The sequence below is a fragment of the Schistocerca gregaria genome, chromosome 1 (genome assembly GCF_023897955.1).
Source record: "Schistocerca gregaria isolate iqSchGreg1 chromosome 1, iqSchGreg1.2, whole genome shotgun sequence".
Taxonomy (NCBI): Eukaryota; Metazoa; Arthropoda; class Insecta; order Orthoptera; family Acrididae; genus Schistocerca; species Schistocerca gregaria.
Genome location: NC_064920.1, coordinates 973740158 through 973761974, shown reverse-complemented (window position 1 = coordinate 973761974; position 21817 = coordinate 973740158). Strand labels below are relative to the sequence as shown.

The following is a 21817-nucleotide window of genomic DNA, read 5'->3' as shown; positions in this document are numbered from 1 at the left end:
AGTTGTTATCACGAAGAAACTGTTGCGTAACGTTAGCTCGATGTGCGGGTGCGTTGTCTTGGTGAAACAGCACACGCGCAGCCCTTCCCGGACGTTTTTGTTGCAGTGCAGGAAGGAATTTGTCCTTCAAAACATTTTCGTATGATGCACCTCTTACCGTAGTGCCCTTTGGAACGCAATGGGTAAGGATTACGCCCTCGCTGTCCCAGAACATGGACACCATCATTTTTTCAGCACTGGTGGTTACTCGAAATTTTTTTGGTAGCGGTGAATCTGTGTGCTTCCATTGAGCTGACTGGCGCTTTGTTTCTGGATTGAAAAATGGCATCCACGTCTCATACATTGTCACAACTGTCGGTGCGTGTCAACATTGCTTGGCAACATGCCACACGGGCAGCCGTGTGGTCATCTGTCAGCATTCGTGGCACCCACCTGGATGACACTTTTCGCATTTTCAGGTCGACATGCAGTATTGTGTGCACAGAACCCACAGAAGTGTCAACTCTGGAGGCGATCTGTTCAACAGTCATTCGGCGATCCCCCAAAACAATTCTCTCCACTTTCTCGATTATGTCGTCAGACCAGCTCGTGCGAGCCCGAGGTTGTTTCGGTTTGTTGTCACACGATGTTCTGCCTTCATTAAACTGTCGCACCCACGAACGCACTTTCGACACATCCATAACTCCATCACCACATGTATCCTTCAACTTTCGATGAATTTCAATTGGTTTCACACCACCCAAATTCAGAAAACGAATGATTGCACGCTGATCAAGTAAGGAAAACGTGACAATTTTAAGTATTTAAAACAGTTCTCATTCTCGCCGCTGTCGGTAAAATTCCATCTGCCATACGGTGCTGCCATCTCTGGGACGTATTGACAATGAACGCAGCCTCATTTTAAAACAATGCCCATCTTTTTATTTTTTTCAGTCTGGAGAAAAAAAAATCGGAGGCCTCAGAACTTGAATGCACCTCGTATTGGAACATTGTTCTCGTTAAAGTAAACTCAGTGTCGTAAGAATATACGTTCGATGTATTTTTTTAAATATTTTTTTCCACATTTGGGGTTTTGGTTGTTTAAATTTTTGGATGGTCTTTCCAGACATTAAATTGTAATCTGAAACCTAATACCGATTGCAAAATCGTAGTTTCAGCGTCTTCCAGCTTATGTCATGTCTTTCCATAAAATAGCAGTAAAAGTCTTTACTCACTTTCATTTCTGTATTATTGAACGGATGCTTTATTTTCAGTCGCTGTGCATATTTCTACTCAACTTTACTCAAAGGGATAAGCTTCCTATCAAAATTTTTGAGCGTATAATACTGTTACCTCTTCACGAGTTAATTTTCTTGGAAAAAACTTATTGTTTCGTACACTCGGTTTCATAGCCAATTATCTGTTCTCGCACAAAGGTTTAAGTTCATCACCGTAGCTGTAATTTACCGTCTAGTAAGGTCATCCGAAGACCAGTATCAGTTACAAAGCGATTTAGAAAAGATTGCTGTATGGTGTGGCAGGTGGCAGTTGACGCTAAATAACGAAAAGTGTGAGGTGATCCACAAGCGTTCCAAAACAAATCCGTTGGAATTCGATTACTCGATAAATAGTACAATTCTCAAGGCTATCAATTCAGCTAAGTACCTGGGTGTTAAAATTACGAGCAACTTCAGTTGGAAAGATCACATAGATAATATTGTGGGGAAGGCGAGCCAAAGGTTGCGTTTCATTGGCAGGACACTTAGAACATGCAACAAGTCCACTAAAGAGACAGCTTACACTACACTCGTTCGTCCTCTGTTAGAATATTGCTGTGCGGTGTGGGATCCTTACCAGGTGGGATTGACGTCGGACATCGAAAGGGTGCAAAAAAATGGCAGCTCGTTTTGTATTATCACGTAATAGGGGAGAGAGTGTGGCAGATATGATACGCGAATTGGGATGGAATCATTACAGCAAAGACGTTTCTCGTCGCGGCGAGATCTTTTTACGAAATTTCAGTCACCAACTTTTTTGTCGAGCCCAACCTACATAGGTAGGAATGATCATCAAAATAAAATACGAGAAATCAGAGCTCGAACAGAAAGGTTTAGGTGTTCGTTTTTCCCGCTCGCTGTTAGGGAGTGGAATGGTAGAGAGATAGTATGATTGTGGTTCGATGAACCCTCTGCCAAGCGCTTAAATGTGAATTGCAGAGTAGTCATGTAGATGTAGATGTAGCTGAATATTCTCATTCGCTCCCCTGATTGTCATTTATAGAAATTTGGCCTTTGTGTAGCTTTCTTGATGTTGCTTTCATCTTGTTTATGTCCTATCTTCTCCGCCTTCACCGTCTGCTTCACTTCAAAGAGTAGGCGTATAGCCTGTTCTGTTTTCACAAAATTACCTTTTCCTTGGTCTTTCTGGATCTCTCTTCCTGCAGGTCTGTAGGTATTACATTTCTTACTAGTCTTTGTGCACTGGCCGCGCGGGATTAGCCGAGCGGTCTCAGGCGCTGCAGTCATGGACTGTGCGGCTGGTCCCGGCGGAGGTTCGAGGCCTCCCTTGGGCATGGGTGTGTGTGTTTGTCCTTAGGATAATTTAGGTTAAGTAGTGTGTAAACTTAGGGACTGATGACCTTAGAAGTTAAGTCCCATTAGATTTCACACAGACTTGAACATTTTTTCTTTGTGCACTCGTTTTTTCAATAATCTTCTTCCATTTTGTTATCCCGCTTTCTAATCTCTCATTCATGCAAAATACGTTTCATTGTTTCCTTATTTCGAAATTCTTTATTTGATCTCTCAGAGTACATCGTTTTTGCTTTCCTTAAAAGTTCCATTTGAGCTGACTGTATACTTCTTTGCCTTTCTTCGTTATAGTTCAGGTCTCGCGTCCATACGTGAGTATAGATGTTGCCAATACTTTGTAGAAATTTGTCTTTGTGTCTTTCCTTCTTTTATTGGCTAATGATCTATGTCCAGAGCCACATAGCAATTGAAATTTTTGTTTAACTTCTTGGATATGTCATTATCATATTCATAACTTACACCAACATTTACGTGTTGAATTGATTTTCCATTTAGCATTATTTTATAGCGTACTTGGGATTTTCCTTTAAAAGCCATAACTTTGGTTTTACTTTCTGATATTATCAAGTTACAGAGTCTACATACTGAGTCCAAACGTTGTAGAGCAAATTGTGAACCTTCGTCCGTCTTTTCTTAAATTATTTGGTCATCGTGAAAGAGTATTCAAATATGTATTTTTAGGAATTAATTTTATTCCTGAGTTAACATCTTCTTTCCATTGTCTAAAAATGTAGTCAGTATATACAGTAAATTAAGTTAGCGAGAGATGCAACCTTCGCGCACTCCTCTGTTAATTGCTATTGGCTCTTTTCCCTCTTTGCCTATATAATTACAATTTCGCTATTCAAATACAAGCTGTTTATCATGTGTGTTAAATGTTTAGGATAACCTCGTCTTTCCATTGTATTCCATAGCATATACAATTTCACTATGTCGAAGGCTTTTTTTTTAATCTGTAAATACAATGTACTCTCCACATTACGTTCTCGTCTCTTTTCAGTTATTTACGGAGCTATTTTAATGCTGTAATGGCAGGATCGTCTTATTCTAAAACCATTTTTTCCTCCCGTGAGAGGGCGTCAGCTATTCTTTCCAGTCCATTATTAATTGTTCTTCCATATAGTTTACAGCCAGCGTTTAGCAGACGTATTCCTGTGTAGTTTTCACAGGCATTTCCAATTCCCTTTCTACAAAGTGATATTACTTCCATCACTCTCCAAGAGTCGGGTATCATCTTCAGTTTCCAATACTCATTTATTAAATTCAGCAGTCTCGGTTCCAACATTAAACCTCCATGTTTAATAAGTTCTGTATTAGCGTTATCAGCTCCTGTTGTTTTTCTGTTTCTCATCCGTTTTAACGCTTCTATCATCTCCTAGAATATAATATTATCTCCTTGGTATATTTCGTCATCTTATCCTTTGGACTGGTCTGTTTTCGTTAGTTCAGTTTTATCATTATTTTCTACCCACAGTCCCTGATAGGGTTTTATGCAATCTTCACCTTTTACATAAAAACCCTGTAAAAACTTAAGTTTGTTGCTCTCTGTTTTGCCAGGTACAACCTGAAATTCCCTTGTACGACACAACCCGAACGTACTGTTATGAAAGGTAGACATTCCCACTGTTATTCGGGGCAGACGTTTTCATAGCGTACAATATAGAGAGTAATATCAGTAGCGTACCTAAAGATAGAATAAAATATTACCTACTTGCTATACTTTAAAGTCTTGTCTTCATTTAGAGCAACGTAAAACTCACTAGGAACAGGTATTTGTTGCCACTACGAAAAGCACTGCTGTTTTGATTCAGAACTGCGTGACTGGTCTTGTTCCTATATACTCCACACAGCTGCGACGCAACAGACGCTGTCGCTACTGCGGCTCTTGTTCGATGTTACCCGACATTCCCCCATTTCTTTCGGTTGTGCAGCTTACGTGATATTATTGGGTTTAAAGTCATCGATAAATTACACATTGCTTGAGAACAATTTAAATGTTTTTATTCAGTTTAATTATTCTTCGATCACTCTACTGTTCAATTTAAAGAGTCAGTGAATGAGGCACGCTACAAAACCAGTTTGCTTCCTGACTTCCGTGCTAGGGCCACTAAGAGCAGTGAGTATCAGGTGGGGTAGAGACAACATTTTCGTTTTACTCTCGCGTTATGAATCGAAGAAAGAAGGAGAAAGAAAGCACTGCTACAAAGTATCATCTGCCATTCACTGAACAGTTAAGGAGAGTTAACGCGGGTGCGTAATTAAAAAAACCGATCAATCAAAGGAAGAAATTTGCTGAAACAAATTCTGTGAAATAGCGCTTTTGTAGATCTGACAAGAAATTGCCGAGTGAAAGTACAACGAATGTGGGGATTTTTATTCTGTCGTTGCGACTGGTCAAACTGCACCTTCTCAACTTTCCGTCGAGTTTCGGTGGAGTTTTTATTTTCTGAAGACGTGGCGTTAACTTTACCATTCAAACGCTTGCGACATCAGCACATAAATTCCCATATTCGATATTTCCCCCTTACTTTCTTGTCTGGTCTGCAAAGGAGTTATATCACTAAATTTGTCTTCTACACTTCTTGTATTCTGGCAAAAGAGATACCCCAGTCGTATTTTTAAATGCTAGTAATCACTGTTTTTTTTAAATTTTAGACTATACCCTTCACGTAATTTTTGGTAGGGCAAGAAGAGATTTTGGAAATTTTTTTGTCACTTCAGAATTAGCATACACCGATGAAAAAAGTCGCAGAAACAAAAAATAATTGATGTAGCGTAATTACATTTCGGGAATAAATTTGTGTAGGTAACACATATAAGTAATTAAGATTGCAAGATCATAGGTTAATGTAAGCACGAGATATGCCACTGAAAATGTGAAATTCTGGTACATTAATAATCGGTATAACCGCCAGAATATGGAAAGCATTGAGCTGTACAGGTGCCTGGCGTCACTTTGTGGGATGGAGTTCCATGACTGTTGCACTTGGTCGGTCACTACAGAGACGGTTAATGCTGCTCGTGGATGACGCTAGAGTTGTTCGACTGGAGACAGGTCCGGTGATCGAGTAGGCAAAGTCAGCATATTGAAATTGTGTAGAGTTACAACAGGCGGTATGTGGGCGAGTTTTATTCTGGTAGTAAACATCCCCTGGAACGCTGTTCATGAACGGCAACACAGCAGGTCGAGTCAACATATAAGTTTGCATTAAAGGTGTGTAGTATAACGACGAGACTGCTCCTGCAGTTATACGAAATCGCAGGTATCGTAACTCCAGGTGTCTGGCAAGCAAACACACTGGTTGCAGGCACTCAGCTGGCACCGAGGCAGAAACAGCTTTTATCAGGAAACACAACAGACCCCACACTTCCCTGCAATCAGTTCTCGCTTGAAACCACTGAAGTTCCAAACGGCAGTGGATTGCGGTGAGTGGAATACAGGCTACAGAGCGGCTGGCTCGGAGCTGTCTTTGAAGTAACCGGTTTGTAACAGTTCGTTGTGTCACTGTGGTGCCAACTACAGCTCAAATTCCTGCTGCAGATGCAGTACAACGTGCCAGATCCACACGCCGAACCCTATGTCTTCCCTCTCGGTGGTGCCATGTGGGCGTCCAGAGCCTAGTCTTCTTACGACCGTACGTTCTCATGACCTCCGCTGTCAGCAATCATGTACAGTGGCTAAATTCCTGACAAGCCTTTCTGCAATACACTATATGATCAAAAGAATTCTGACATCTGGCTAAAAATGACTTACAATTTGGTGGCGCTCTCCATCGATTATGCTGGAATTCAGTAGAGTGTTGGCCCACCCTTAGGCTTGGTGACAGCTTCCATTCTCGCAGGCATACGTTCCATCAGGTGCTGGAAGGTTTCTAGAAGAATGGCAGCCCATTCTTCACGGAGTGCTGCACTGAGGAGAGAAATCAACGTCGGTCTGTGAGGCCTGGCACGAAGTCGGCGTTCCAAAACATCCCAAAGGTGCTCTATAGGATTCAGGTCAGGACTCTGTGCAGGCTAGTTCATTACAGAGACATGATTTTCGTGTAACCATTCCGCCACAGCCCGTGCATTATGAACAGGTTCTCGATCATGTTGATAGATGCAATCGTCATCCCGGAATTGCTCTTCAACAGTGGGAAGCAAGAAGGTGCTTAAAACATCAGTGTAGGCCTGTGCTGTGATAGTGCCACGAGAAACAACAGAGCGTGAAAGTCCCCACTATGAAAAACACAGCCACACCATAACACCACCGCCTCCGAATTTTACTGTTGCCACTACACAAGCTGGCAGATGACGTTCACCGAGCATTCTCCATACCGCACTCTACCATCGGATCGCCACATAGTGTACCGTGATTCATCACTCCACACCACGTTTTTCCACTGTTCAATCGTCCAATGTTGACACTCTTTACTCCAAGCGAGGCGTCGTTTGGCATTTACCGGCGTGATGTGTGGCTTACGAGCAACCGCTCGACCATAAAATCCAACTTTTCTCACCTCCCGCCTAGCTGCCATAGTACTTGCAGTAGATCCTGATGCAGTTTGGAATTCCTGTGTGGTGGTCTGGATAGATGAGTGCCTATTACACATAACGACCCTCTTCAACTGTCGACGGTCTCTGTCAGTCAACAGACGAGGTAGGCCTGTACGCTTTTGTGCTGTACGTGTCCCTTCACATGTCCACTTCACTATCACATCGGAAACAGTGGACCTAGGAATGTTTAGGAGTGTGGAAATATCGCGTACAGACGTATGACACAAGTGACATCCAATCACCTGAGCACGTTCGAAGTCCGTTAGTTCCGCAGACGCCCCTTTCTTGTCTCTCACTATGGATTATGACTACTGAGTTCGCTGACATGGAGTACCTGGCAAAAGGTGGCAGCACAATGTACCTAATATGAAAAACGTATGTTTTTGTGGGTGTCCGGATACATTTGATCACATAGTGTATATTATTTGTTTCGCAACAGAATGTGCGTTCTCGATTTTTTAACTGTGAAAGTCTCCGTACCGAATAACACCCCTATAATTGTGTTTGTCACTAAGTTGTATGAACGTCTCAAGAGGTAAGCCTGCTTACTAAATGAACCCGTGACGTAAAGCACTGCTTTTCTTTGAATCTACCCTATCTTCTTTTGTTAATCCTACCTCCTAAGTAAATCAGACTGATGAACAATTTTATTTTCCCAGAATTCTTTGAATGGAACTCAATCTGACGTCTGATCTCACTACAATTAGTTTCGTTGCCGTTTCAGTATCCATGGAGCCTTGACCAGTTGAACAACGCGTCTTTGCTTTTGCGACACCTTCATTGTAACTGGTCATTCGGTAGTGAAAAAGCAGCGAAGATTACGTAATCAATCCAATATTGGTCGACATGGTGCTCTCCCATCTCACCCAAGAATAAGAAAGTTGTTCTACAACTTTAGAAAGAGAGGAACGGTGAGACATGGAACAGCTCGGGGAGGTGCCTCGGACGGTTAGAACAGCGGAAAACATTGAGAAAGTTCGACAAGCTGTGGAAGCCAGCTTTAGTGTCCAGTGGTAGGACATGCCCGCTCTTCGCACTTTTCAGATAGGTCAGTTTGCCGTATTTTGCAGTTTTTCGTACTCTGTCATCGTTTTAAAGTCATGGTGACTCAACAACTGAAGGAAAATGACTATGTACGGTAGCACATGTCAGCAGACAGGATGCTGGCAACATTGAAAATCGACAGTATTCTGATAATGAGTATTGAGGCTCATTTTCATTTATCGAGTGAACAAACTAAATTACCGGTACTGATCGAAAAATAATTCACAGAATTCTAGGAGAGACCCCTAGTGCCCGCATCTCGTGGTCGTGCGGTAGCGTTCTGGCTTCCCACGCCCGGGTTCCCGGGTTCGATTCCCGGCGGGGTCAGGGATTTTCTCTGCCTCGTGATGGCTGGGTGTTGTGTGATGTCCTTAGGTTAGTTAGGTTTAAGTAGTTTTAAGTTCTAGGGGACTGATGACCATAGATGTTAAGTCCCATAGTACTCAGAGCCATTTGAATTTGAAGCCCCCTAGTAACTGAGAAAGTAACTGTGTGGTGTGGATTAGCCCGATTTGGCATCACTGGAGCCTACTATTTTCGAAAAAATGGACGCACTGTGACTGTCAATTAGGTTTTGCATTAAAAAACCACCGACTTTTGAAGCTCTTTCAGAAGTCATTACTCGATAAATTCGAGGAGTTCCCCTCACTAACTCTTGCCCTGGACAAGAACGGCCGCCACATTGATGTCGTTCTTCGCACCTGAATTGCAATGCGTTCGTATTTGTGCTTTGTGTTTATTAAATGGCACTCTATTTATAATCTTCGAGAAATATTAAAATTGAAATTTATTTTAAAATATGTGTTGTCAAAGAGTAACACCTCCCAGACGGACCCTGTACCCCGCATAAATTACAGTTCAACTATACAACATGCACTGGTTCATGAAATATTTGATGAGGCTATTACTGTTTAATAACATTAGTCTTGTCATTGCAGCAACATTGAATAATATACATTAAGGCACTGGATGTCAAAATGGTCCAAATGAATGGTAGTTAATTTTCTTATTAAAAAGCATTCCAGGTAACCACGCCGAGTCCCTAGCTTTGTGTAATACGTTGACACGAACTGGAGCGCCTTCTAGCCGCATCGCGGTACTTCGCACCCGCTTAGCAAGTTTTAAGAAAAAATAATCAGAGAAAATTACCATGGTTCACTGTCGTCTTCGCCTGCATCTAGTGGAAATTCAGGTTCTATTTCGAACTGTGGCAATGGTGAAACCTGGAGCGCAAGTAGACCTGAAACAGACCAGTCGCACAAGAAGTTACACAACAGAAGCTTCAGCATAATTGTGAGACACAGTTCAGTTGAAGATCAGCTCACCCAGTTTGGTATATGTGAACTATTTGCATTTACTCAACCCGGTGGTTGTCATCACTTGCGTACATTTTATGTTGCATACATTGTAAAATTAATCTGTACGTGGAATACTCGTAAAGCAGTTCTAGCAAACAACTGTTGGTAGTTCGTATTACCTCCTACAAAAACCCAAATGTGATAATCGGTAGCTCATCACCCAGAAAGTTCATGAAAATCTTCCCTTTTGTAAGGGGAAGAACGCAAGTGAGCTTCTTTTCCGTCCTGTTACTGACCAAACGCCAGGGGTGAATTACAGTACCGCTGGTATCACTAAAGATCGATACATGAAATGTTTGACAGATACTTCAGTTACAGATATTGTGCTGAACTGGGAAGTGAATTCTTGCAGTTCCTGCATAATTTGATTATGTGCCTCTACAGTGTTAATAAACACCAATATTGCTCGTCCACCTAATCGTCATATTTCAGTTGTGGTGTGTTAGGTGATTTTGCCGGTTTTCAGCCTTAGATCGGCGTCTGCTTTAGTATCATAGTGGATGCTTCAGTAGCAGGTTAATTACGTGACTCACAAACAGCTGTGCTGCGATCACTCAAAGCTTCAGGCCCGGCAAATTTGTACAAATATTTCGAACACTTTGCCTGCCAACACCCAGCCAGAAACTGATTCCAATCTCTTAGTGAGTCAGCCCAAAAAAAAAAAAAAAAAAAAAAATATCGTTTCGTAAAGCATGAGAAATCTAAAGGCACACTTTGTAAAACGCATGACCAAAGCCTTCTTAACTCCAACCTGACTGCGCCCTGTTTATTGTGCCTAGAGGAAGAGAGGCTCTGCCTATTGAAGTCTTTTCCAGCTTGAGACCATCCGGACTGCTCCACTGTCTCACCGTCATTGTCTGGTGAGCATGCGAAATTTTATTGTTGCAGTTATCTGTTTTAACTAGGGCTCTTGAAGCCATCAAGGACAGAATTGTTTCATTGTTTTCATACGAAATATCCTATAGAAAGCCGATAAAAGGAAGAGTTTGATTGTCACTTCTAACCCAGATCGCCAGGGAATATGATGGTCCAGTGTTCAGAGAACTAGACCGTGTAGAGAGGAAAAGCAAAGTTGAAAGCCTAATGCGACACCTGATTTAGGTGTCCGTGGATTTTACAAATTATGACAGGCGAACATTAGGATGGTTCCTCTCTTATGCAACTTATTTCGATCTCTAATGTCATCCATGGGGCGGGAGTTGTAGGAGGGGTATGATGAAGAGATGAGGCAGAGAAACCAAATGGACTCGTATCAGAATGTTGCACTTCTTACGTCCAGAGGGATCAGGTGGACATTCAGCGAATGTTTCATTTATAGGGATCTGATAAACTGAGAGTGAATATGATACACAGCCTTTCCTAAATATTACAATTATGTAGGAATGTTTTTAGAAAGAAAAATTCTTGGTGAATTTATATTCTCTCTCTCTCTCTCTTTATGGGGTGAAGTCGTGAGGAAAGAGCGCAACAAGCAACATCAATGAAAGATGCCAGCAAATAATTGCACTGGCGAGACGAAACTAAACGTGTCAGTTAGATCAATCAGATGTTAGAACATGCACAGAGAATATTTTACAGAATGCCAGGAAAATATATCCCAGTGTGGAGTACTTCCGAGTTAGGTCTGATGTAAGGCACATCAATAGCTACATTAGGTCAAACAAGTCTGGTTGTACACACACTGGGTGACCGTAAGTTAGTCGTTATCGGCACATGCTCGGCCTCATTCGGTTCGGCCAGTCCTATGGCCGTATCCGGCGCACCAGGAGGTGCTGTCTTGCAAACGCCATGATTTCTTGTCGCCAGGACCACGATCACCGACGTCACAGACTAGCTTCAAGCGCTCTGTTTGTCTGGAAGTAATAATCAACAAACTGGAAATCAAATCTCAGAAAACTGTTACACAATAGGTAAATTACTATTTTATTCCAAATTTAATCTTAGTGTGTTATGGACGACCCGCCACTATAGCTGTCGCCCCTAACAAACGCTTGTACCATGGCCCTCAACTCGTAGTTAAGCTAGTTCGAATCCTGGATATGGAGAATATGCACGGTCAGTATTTGGCCGGAAGGGGGAGCACTGGTGGTGACGTAACGTTCCTGGTCACCAGTCTTTGCTTCAGTGTTCTGGATTAAATTCCAAACCAGTGCCGGCCGGTGTGGCCAAGCGGTTCTAGGCGCTTCAGTCTGGAACCGCGCTGCTGCTACGGCCTCAGGTTCGAATCCTGCATGGATGTGTGTGATGTCCTTAGGTTAGTGAGGTTTAAGAAGTTCTAAGTCTACGGGCCTGATTACCTCAGATGTTAAGTTCCATAGTGCTCAGAGCCATTTGAACCATTTTTTTCTCCAAACCACTCCATAGTGTCTTACAAAATGAGCGCAGTCCTATACTCAGATATAGTCTTGTAATTGTATTAACTTTTTAATTATTTGTACTTTCAACTATTGTTTTTGTAACTGTATTAACTTTTTACTATCTTTTTGTGTATTTAGCTGCAGCCATTGCTTAGTTTTAGTTACTGCTAATACTTTTTTCATTTTCTCAGTTTATTCTCTTCCATTCTGTAATAGTTCTATTGCAATTATTAGTCTCTCCTTTAGTTCATTAGTCAACCATCTCTTCAGTTTAAATTGTTCATAACAAAAATCACTATCAGTATCACTTTAGCAAATTTAAATCTAATTGTAGCTTCCTACGATAATCACTACCAGTATCACTCTAGTAAATTTCAATTTAATTCTAGCTTCCTACGATAATCAATTAAATATTAAGCTTACTTCTCTCTGCTGGCAGCATCGGCCTCTTAAATCACTCCCCTTTCCTTTATTTCCACCCTAAGCTGTTTCAAATACTCTAATTACATTTCTCCTCTCACGACATAGGATACTCAGTGACACACAGCCGTCACCATTTTGGTCATATTCTCCCTGCACCGAATACCACTAATCCATTTTCTATACTCCCGCAACCTCAGGAAATCTCTTGCAGTCGCCTTTCTTTCGGCACTCGCGGAGTCACAAACAGGGCGCGCAAAATCTGTATTATGTCACTTGGCGAAAACACCGGCCAGTGCCCCTCGGGGCAGGTAGTGCCTAACAAAGGAACAAACCAGTCTGCCACCCTACTCCAGGCTGCTCAGCGGAACACGTCCGAGCTTTTAGCAGCTCACTGCAAAATTCAGTCTTTACCTGCGCATTACGAAGAACTTAGCCTCCTCTTCAACCAACTAAACTACCACGTAATCCTCTTATCCGAAACGTGGTTGAAACCACACATATCCTCTGCATCTATTCATCTCCCAGGGTACACATTTCTTAGGGCAGACAAAAAAGCGAGGTGGCGGGGTCGGCGCATATATACGAACAGATCTCAAAGTGAAAGTCTTATGTACGTCAGATCCTGCTGAAGAAAAAGAGTCTGAATTCATGTTCATTGAAATAAATATACAAAGTCGGAAATTCTTGACTGACGTCGTGTACAAGCCGCCAAAAATAAGCTCAATGAGTTCCTTCCAGTCGGAATTACATTCACTTCAGTGTCAATACGAACATGTCATCGTAATGGGTGAGTTGAACATAGACCTGCTAAGAGACACTCCCTCCGCAATAACCCTAAGAAGATTGTTTAGTTGAAATAGCATGAACATTCTTCCATTACAACCTACACACCATACGGCGCACAGTCATACTCTTATAGACGTGATCGCAACAAAACAGACTGACAAAGTAAGAGATGTTGGTCAATCATCGGCCCCTGGCCTCTCAGCACATAATGTAATATTCCTGGCCTACTCTGTGCAGCCCCCAAGGATCAAATCGCGTTACATAACTTGTAGGAACATGAAACGTATTGACCTTGACGCTCTAACAGCCGATTGCTCAAAAATCTCATGGCATCAAATAATCAGAGAACCTACAATCGACAGCAAAATTAATGAACTTGGTGATAAACTCACTGCCCTCTATGACAAACATGCACCTGTGCACACAGTCCGTGTAAGAAAATCTCCTGCTCCATGGCTGACAGCTGAATTACGTCAAATGATGACTAATAGGGATACTGCCCACAGGCGTTTCAAGGCTGATCCGAAACCCGAGCGTTTCGAAGAATATAGAAAGCTACGGAACAGAGTGAAACAATGCATTCGCAATGCCAAAGTCAGGCACGCTCGCTCCCTTGTATGCAGCGATCTGACACCCACGACTCTATGGAAGAATCTCCGTAGCTTGGGGGTCGGAAAGGCAAAATCGGAAACTACTTTTCATGTGTCAGCTAACGAATTAAATGAATTCTTCTCTGCACCTCTGAATACCAGCACGGCTGATAATTACCGTCCACAAGAATCCCCAAACAGGATAACTAACAACGATACCTTCCATCTAAAACATGTACAACAAATAAGGCAAGAAAAGCAATAATGAGAATCTCTTCTGATGCAATAGGCAACGACAGTATCGGTATAACCATGATTAAGAATGTTGCCGATATCTTAGTACCTGTCTTAACTGACATTTAATTTTTCCCTCGTGAACGGAATATACCCCACTGCATGGAAAAGAAGCATAATTCGACCCATCCCTAAGATCGAAAACCCGCAACTGCCTAGTGATTACCGACCAATTAGCATACTGCCTGCCGTTTCCAAAGCACTTGAATATATTGTTCATGACCTAATCACTGAACACTTGCATGAACTCAGTCTATATGACAAATTTCAATCCGGTTTCCGTAAACATCACAGCACAAACACTGCTCTAATTAAAGTAACTGATGACCTGAAATATGCCATCGACAATCGAAAGGCAACAATATTGACGCTACTGGACTTCAGCAAAGCTTTTGACACTGTTAACTTTGAGATATTACTCAGAAAAATGCAACAGCTTAATTTCTCTGATAGTGCAATGAGATGGTTTGAAAGCTACTTAAAAGACAGACAGCAATGTGTTGTCTGCACAAATGAAAAATCTTCCCGGAAACATGTTTCTTCAGGAGTGCCACAAGGATCAGTCTTAGGACCGCTTTTGTTTTCTTTATATGTCAACGATATTTCATCGGTTTTGTCCTCCTGTAAACATCATTTCTATACCGACGACCTCCTGCTCTACCTAAGCGTCAGACCTGAAGACGTAAACACTGCAATAGCTCTGATGAATGATGATCTGTCTTCAGTAGTGACATGGGCGAAAAACCTGGGGGTTAAATTAAATGCAAAAAAAGATGCAAGTAATCTTAATAGCCCATCAGAAATTAATAAGTTCAGATTTCCGCGAACGGCTACCTCCTATTCTGCTCGAAGGTACTCCAATACCATACCAGAAAACAGTGAAGAACTTGGGTGTAACTTTGGACGAGCATCTCAACTGGGCGGAGAATACAGTCGCACTGTGCCGAAAGACGTCTGCTTGTCTCTATGCTCTCAAAAAGTTTCGGAACATATTCCCACAGGACTTGAAACGCCAGCTCGTGCAAGCACTCGTTCTACCGAACCTCCACTATTGTGATGTGATTCAACAAGGCATGAGTAGTGAAAACAAAAGACGGCTAGAGCTAACCATGAATGCCTGTGTGCGTTACACCTGCAACATTCGGCGATATGATCATTCATACTCCGAGCTAGGGTGGCTGCGGCGGGACAAACTGCGTGACTACCACACTCTATGTCTACTTCACCGACTCCTCGTCGTGCAAGCACCCCAGTACCTAGCTTCAGAGATTAAAAACCTGTCATGCCATCATAATCGAATCACGAGGTCACTCTTATCTGGTATCCTAACTGTGCCCACTCACAAAACGAAAACTTTTGCAAACTCCTTCTCAGTTGCCGCTGTCCGCCTCTGGAACAAACTGCCCCTTACCTTGAGGAAAATTCAATCTCCTGTTGCTTTTAAGAGGAAGTTGAAGCATTTCCTACTATCATCCGTATAAAATTCTCCACAAAATTAATGTGCAAGGCCAATCCTCTCATCTGTCAAATAGCAAAGCTAGCGTCTCCTATCTTGCTCCTGAGATGCCTTCCTCTTCATCTATCTCTATTAGCCATGCAGTCTTCTTTTCCTTTATATTTTCCTTAATTATGTTTCATCATGTCTCTCTATTCTTCTCCTCCCTTCACCATAAGTCTCCCTCATACTTCCTGCTGCCAGCACTCCTATCTAAAATCTTTCTCTTCAATAATGTATTTTTCGAGGTGTACCTTTCTAATTGTTTATCTCACTTTTTGTATTAGATGTAGTTTAACAAGCCTACTAAAACATATGTCTGTAAAATAAGTAGAATGCCTGGTTAGATGTAAGAGAGGGCCTGATGGCCCTAATCTTGCCAGGTTAAATAAATAAATAAATAAATAAAATAAATTACGGCTCCAACTTCGTATTCAGATGGGGGATTGCTTGGCCTGATTTGCAGATGCTATGTATCGATTCAGTTTAGCAGCAAAATCAGTTTAGTGCACATTCCATTGTATAGGAATTGATACCTGAGACCAATGACAGAATATGTGACTGATTACTGTTGTGTGGAAAGCGAATAATTCTGTTATCTGTTGCAGCACTTACGCAGAGACAGTACAACGGAGATGATATACGGCCTGATGGCAGCTGTTTCAGGTCCTTCGGTCGACGGCCATTTGATTCATTAATTTGTCAGTCACTTGTTCTGCGTACCGAAAAAGAAAAAACAAGGAATTCCATGGGTCCCTTGTACATTAGTGATGAGGCTTGTCGGAAAAAAATAATATCATCGTCAACAGAACCCGTCTGTCTACCTGTTGTATTAAAAATGAATTTTATCGCCATAAGACAGTCCTTTCACGATTCGTGCTTGGTTGCCTCGCGCATAGTACACTGTCAAGTCACATTAATGTAACCACCTGTCAAAACCCTGAATAACACCTATTGCAGCGAAGGCCGCTGCGGATCGAGCAGGAAAAAAGTCACTGATGTTTCGAAAGGTACCGACAGTGTCGTGGAGCAATGTCGAACTCAAGTGTCGTAGCCAGCTGTGTTAGGTTTCTCGACTGACGGTCCATGGCACGAACAGCCCGATTGAGGTCATCCCATGGATTCTCAATTGGGTTTAAATGCGAGGAGTCTGGTGGCCAGGGGAGTGCGGTAAACTCACCCTGGTGCTCTTAGTACCATACATGTACACTTCTAGGTGTGTGACACGTTGCTTTGTGCTGCTGGTAGATGCCATCATGCCGAAGAGAAACAAACTGCCTGTATGGGTGGGCATCGTCCCCAAGGATAGTTAGATATAAACATACGCTGATGAGCAAACTTTATGACCACTGCCCACCGCGAGGTTTAATGCCTGCTGGTGGTGATATGGGCACGTGACGCAGTATGGAAAGAATGTAAGCGGAAGAGAGGCGACTGGGTAATCATTACAGCGAGGATACGTGCCAGAAATGCGGAAATCCAGTGATATAAGCGGTCGTGACAACCGGAACATTGTTATGGCCCTGCGGCAGGAAATGAGAATCTCTGAACTGCCGAAGTTGATCCACTGCTGGCGTACTACTATCGTGAGCAACTGTGGAAAGTGGATGAACGGTGGTGAAACAACAAGTGGCCCGTATGGTATTCGACGACCACGTTTCATTACAAAAACCCCATTTGTTCCTGTGTTGACCCAACGAAATCGTCAGTTATGACTGCAGTGGACACCGGATCACTCAGTTCTCACCGTGGATCAATAGAAACGTATCGCCTCTCGAATGAATGGCATTTCTTGTTACACCAGGTTGTTGATTGGGTCCATATATGCCTTCATCCAGGCGAATCGCTACACGAAAGATGCAGCGTGACAAAGATGCAGGCTGGTGATGGCACAATTATGCTACGGGGTACTTTGAGTTGGGCTTCCATAGGATCTATGGTGGTAATTGTGGACATCATGACAGCAGTGAACTACGTGATCATTATTACGGACCGCCTGCATCTCTTCGTGCCTGAAGTCTCCCCCTACCCTGATGACATCTTCCAGCAGGATTACTGTCCGTGTTACAATGTCATAATCGTGCTACACTGGTTTGGGGGCCATTATAGTGAACTCACATTGATAACGTAGCCAGCAAAAGTACCTAATCTGTACCCACTGAAACACGTATCGGGCTCCAGCTGTGTTCCCGTTGACCATTATCCCATAAACTGTGGGTACCTAGTCTGTACCCACTGAAACACATACCAGGCTCCAGCTGCGTGCCCGTTATCCACCATCCCGTAAACTGCGGGCATTGCTTGACCTGTGCGTAGACATGTGGTGCCATGTACTTTTCGAATCCTGTCAAGGACTTGTAGAATCCATGCCAAGCAGAATCTCTGTTTGTCTGAAAAGTGGAACAACACGCTATTGAACAGGTAGTCGTAATGTTTAGGCTCATCGGTGCGCTTGTGTTGATCCATTGTGCCTTCCAAAATCACTAGATCACCTAGAGAATGCTATAATGCTTCCTACTGCGGCCCGGACCGTTCTGACGATTGTTGTAGGGTTTTCACTTTCAGACATTCCAAGCCGTACACGCCAACGCCATCTTTTACCTGAAAAGGTTACCTGTCGCAGCTCAGTGGACGTCCAGTTGCGCTATTGCCCTGCAAATTCCAAACTTTGTTGTCGATTAACAGCAATCAGCATGGATGCTTGAACCAAGTGCCTGCATCGTAGGCCCATACCCAGCAACGTTCGCTGAACGGTAGTTGAGGAGACTGTTGGTAGCTCCACTGTTCATCTGGGCGGTCAGTTGCTCAATAGCTGCACTTCTAGTCTTGAGACACTTAGAAATCTCTGTAGCCGTCGTTAAACCCTGTCAACTATGGCCTGTTGTGCGTCTCAGTTGACTCGGCGCCGGTTTTGGATAGCGCATACTTTAACCACGGCGGCACACGAACTGTTTACAAACTTCACCGTTTCCGGAAATGCTTCCATTCTTAGGCCGAAAGATCATGCTCTTATAGATGTCAGATAAATCGCTGCCTTTCTACATTACGACAACGACTGCATTGTTTTCCGCGTCCCCCTGACACCCTGTATGCACCCTCCACTGTTTGTGTCGCCACCTGTCTTCTGTGAGTAGTCACATTTAAGTGGATGGACCGTGTATGTACGTGATGCTGCAAATTAGACAATGCCACAAACGCCACCACCGAGGATCTAAGGCAGTGTCAACCTTTCCAGTTGTTTCTGCCTCTGACATTGTTCGTCGTTCATCAGTTAACGAGTTCTTTTCTTGTTAATAATCAGAGCAGCTGCCGCTTTGTCTCTACTCTTTCTATTTTACTTTTTACTCCTGGATGCTATGTTGTTACTGCCGACAAGTCAGTCGTGGTGTCGCATCCATTTTAGCTGGAACAAAATATTCACACGAAAAATGTGCAGGTTATCTTATAAGGCGTATACACAACAGATATCCAAGTCAGTGGTGGCCTCTGAAAATCACTGGTGCATTTTATTTTGTTGATTGATTGACTTGGGGGAGGGGACCAAACAGCGAGGTCGGTCCCATGAGATTAAAGAAGGATGAGGAAGGAAGTCGGCCGTCCCCTTTCAAAGGAACCATTCCGGCATTTGCCTGAAGCGATTTAAAGAAATCACGGAAAACCTAAATCAAGATGGCTGGACGCGGGTTTGAACAGTCGTCCTCCCGAATGCGAGTTCAGTGTGCTAACCACTTCGCCACCTCGCTCTGTTTTAAGTTTTTATGAAAGCGATTGTGCTGTAACAGATGAGATATTGTTGGTATGTGTTTTCTTCATATATGAACTTCATACGTCTGCGTGTACCGGATGTGTCTTGACTCTGTAAGCTTCTTTTACAAAATGTAACTTACAGTTGTTTTCTTCATATAAGACACAAACTAAGAGCTCCTCTATTTTGCCGTAAGACGAAGTAGAAATTCCTTTACCGTGATTTGTGGTTATATACACACAGTATGTGGTTGTATCTCACGGTCAAAGTATACCCATGTCTTTTTTCTCGGGCAAGACAATATATTATTCTCAGTTTCATCCCTCGCTTTTAACTTTTTGATATTTTACACTCGCGTGAGCGACCTGAAGGTAATATCCAAAATTACTTTGTGTTTAACCACTGCTGACCTTTTGTGGCAGAAAGAAGAAATGAAAGGCACTGAGCTTAGATGTTCACCAAAAAACTGGACTGTCGAGTGTCCGAGCCTTATAGAAATTACGTAAGTGCTTATCGCGGCCGCAGAGTCCTGGGAAAACCTGTCCGGCGGGATGGGTCACACGTTGCCTACTGCTTGCTGCACCTGTTTAGACGCTGACTGTTACTGTCCATCGACAGTTTTGTTTCGCTTCCAGGAGAGTGCAAGATGGCTTCCAGGAAACCGACACCCAATGATTCTTCCCTGTAATAGTAGTCATGAGAATACCAGTTCCCTCAGATGTGGTTCTACAATTCCTCCAGTACATCAGCGCACCTGATGATGGCAACGTGGTCGATTGCCGAAATATTGTGTCCTATGCACACTCATACCAGGCTGTTCAACCGAGATTTATTTCGTCAGTTCCCTCAGATGTTAAAGCTTCGCAAAATTAGTGACACTCAACTTCTCGGGTCATGTTTACCTATTTTTGTACCAATATAGACATGTCTATCATGGTAGACAGAGAGCAGTAGCAAGAACACTATTAAACAAGAAATCTATCAGAGTCCAAACTCTCACAAATATTTCAAAATATTAAACAAGGCTGTTAGTTCAGCAACTGTACGTCGGCAAACTTCAAGAGGTTGAAACAATCAGTCAACTTGTTGCAAATAAAGATTGTTGGAACTCTTGATCTAGGTCTCGACAATTTTAAAATTTTCTTCCTCAGAAAGTCTAATGGAGCTTGTGACATCACATTCTGACTGGCTTTATTCAATGTACTTCATCAGCATTTGATGCAACAAGGTTCAGTACATCTGCTGAAGAAGCCAATTTTAAAATTTAGAAACCTAGGTCAAAGGTTCCAGTAGATCTTTGTTGGCAACTGCTTGGCTGTATTTTTTTTTTCACCCTCTCCAAATTCGCGAACAGGGGACGCGGCCGAAGCATGGAGTGTGGTTCAAATGGCTCTGAGCACTATGGGACTTAACATCTATGGTCATCAGTCCCCTCGAACTTAGAACTACTTAAACCTAACTAACCTAAGGACATCACGCAACACCCAGCCATCACGAGGCAGAGAAAATCCCTGACCCCGCCGGGAATGGAACCCGGGAACCCGGGCTTGGGAAGCGAGAACGCTACCGCACGACCACGAGATGCGGGCCATGCAGTGTGACACAGCACACGGCTTGAATGTTTTAGTTTTATATTCACATGAAGATGTGGCTTTTAGTGCCATGAAACCGGTAGCTAATGAAGTTTATTAATACCCAAGAAGGCTATTCATAGGTGTGGATGCTGTACATAAAAGGTTGTCTGCTTTACGTTTCACTATCATGCTCTTCAGGCAACTGAAGCATGATTCTAGTCTTGTGACATGGGCATTTGGTAAGGACATCAAGCATGAAGGAATGCAGGTGGTCCGCGATAATGTTCACGCAGTCCACGATCTCATGGTACATCTGACTACTGAATGTTCGCCATAGCTTAATACTGCCACAGAGGCCAGAATCTTTAGCGTGGTACACGTGTCGAGCAGCTCTCCCCTGAATGACGCCTCGTCCGGTCACGGCCAATGAGCCAGTGGAGCAAGGAAAGTGTTTCATCCAATCAGAAAACATGTTTCCATTGATCCACTGTCCAGTTTCGATGAACCCGTATGCACTGCTGTCGCAACTGACGATGATGTTGGGTCAACATCGGAATATGTATGGGACGTCTGCTAGTCTATGATCCACAGTAGATAGTTAAATAAATGTGGGGGCTTAGGAAAACGTTTTTAGCTAACGTATTTTCCAACTTTAGACGCGAAGAGAGAAAGTTACCGAACATACCCGCTTTGAACATAAGTAATCGTGTTTTCAGGAATGTAAAAAATGCATAACATCCTATCTAGTTCAATGTCTCGGTTGGCTTTTTTTTAAGTATACAGAACGGATTGTACCAATTTTTATCGAAATCAAGGAGTGGTACTTTGGCACACGATAGCTTGATAATTTTTTTGTTGAATGTTTTCACTGCCCAGAGAAGTATTCAGGACTCCTTCATCTGCATGCAAGATATGGGCTGCAAGAAGATGTTATAAAATAGTTCCAACAAACTGCAGGGACGCCTGGGCAACAAACTCAGTAATGTTTAGTTGTGGACTTAGTCTCCGATAATTCGGTTCCTCAACATAAAGTTACCCGTGACAC

The 21817-nt window shown here is 42.8% G+C and overlaps 1 protein-coding gene across 1 annotated transcript in view; it reads right to left on the bottom strand.

Moving 5' to 3' along the window:
* The window catches only part of LOC126282836 (uncharacterized), a 108686-nt gene that overhangs the window by 6821 nt on the left and 80048 nt on the right, over positions 1 to 21817 (bottom strand). The window contains exon 5 of the mRNA XM_049982228.1: positions 9300 to 9390. Coding sequence (XP_049838185.1) covers positions 9300 to 9390 — 91 coding nt within the window. The remainder of the gene's footprint in view (positions 1 to 9299; positions 9391 to 21817) is intronic.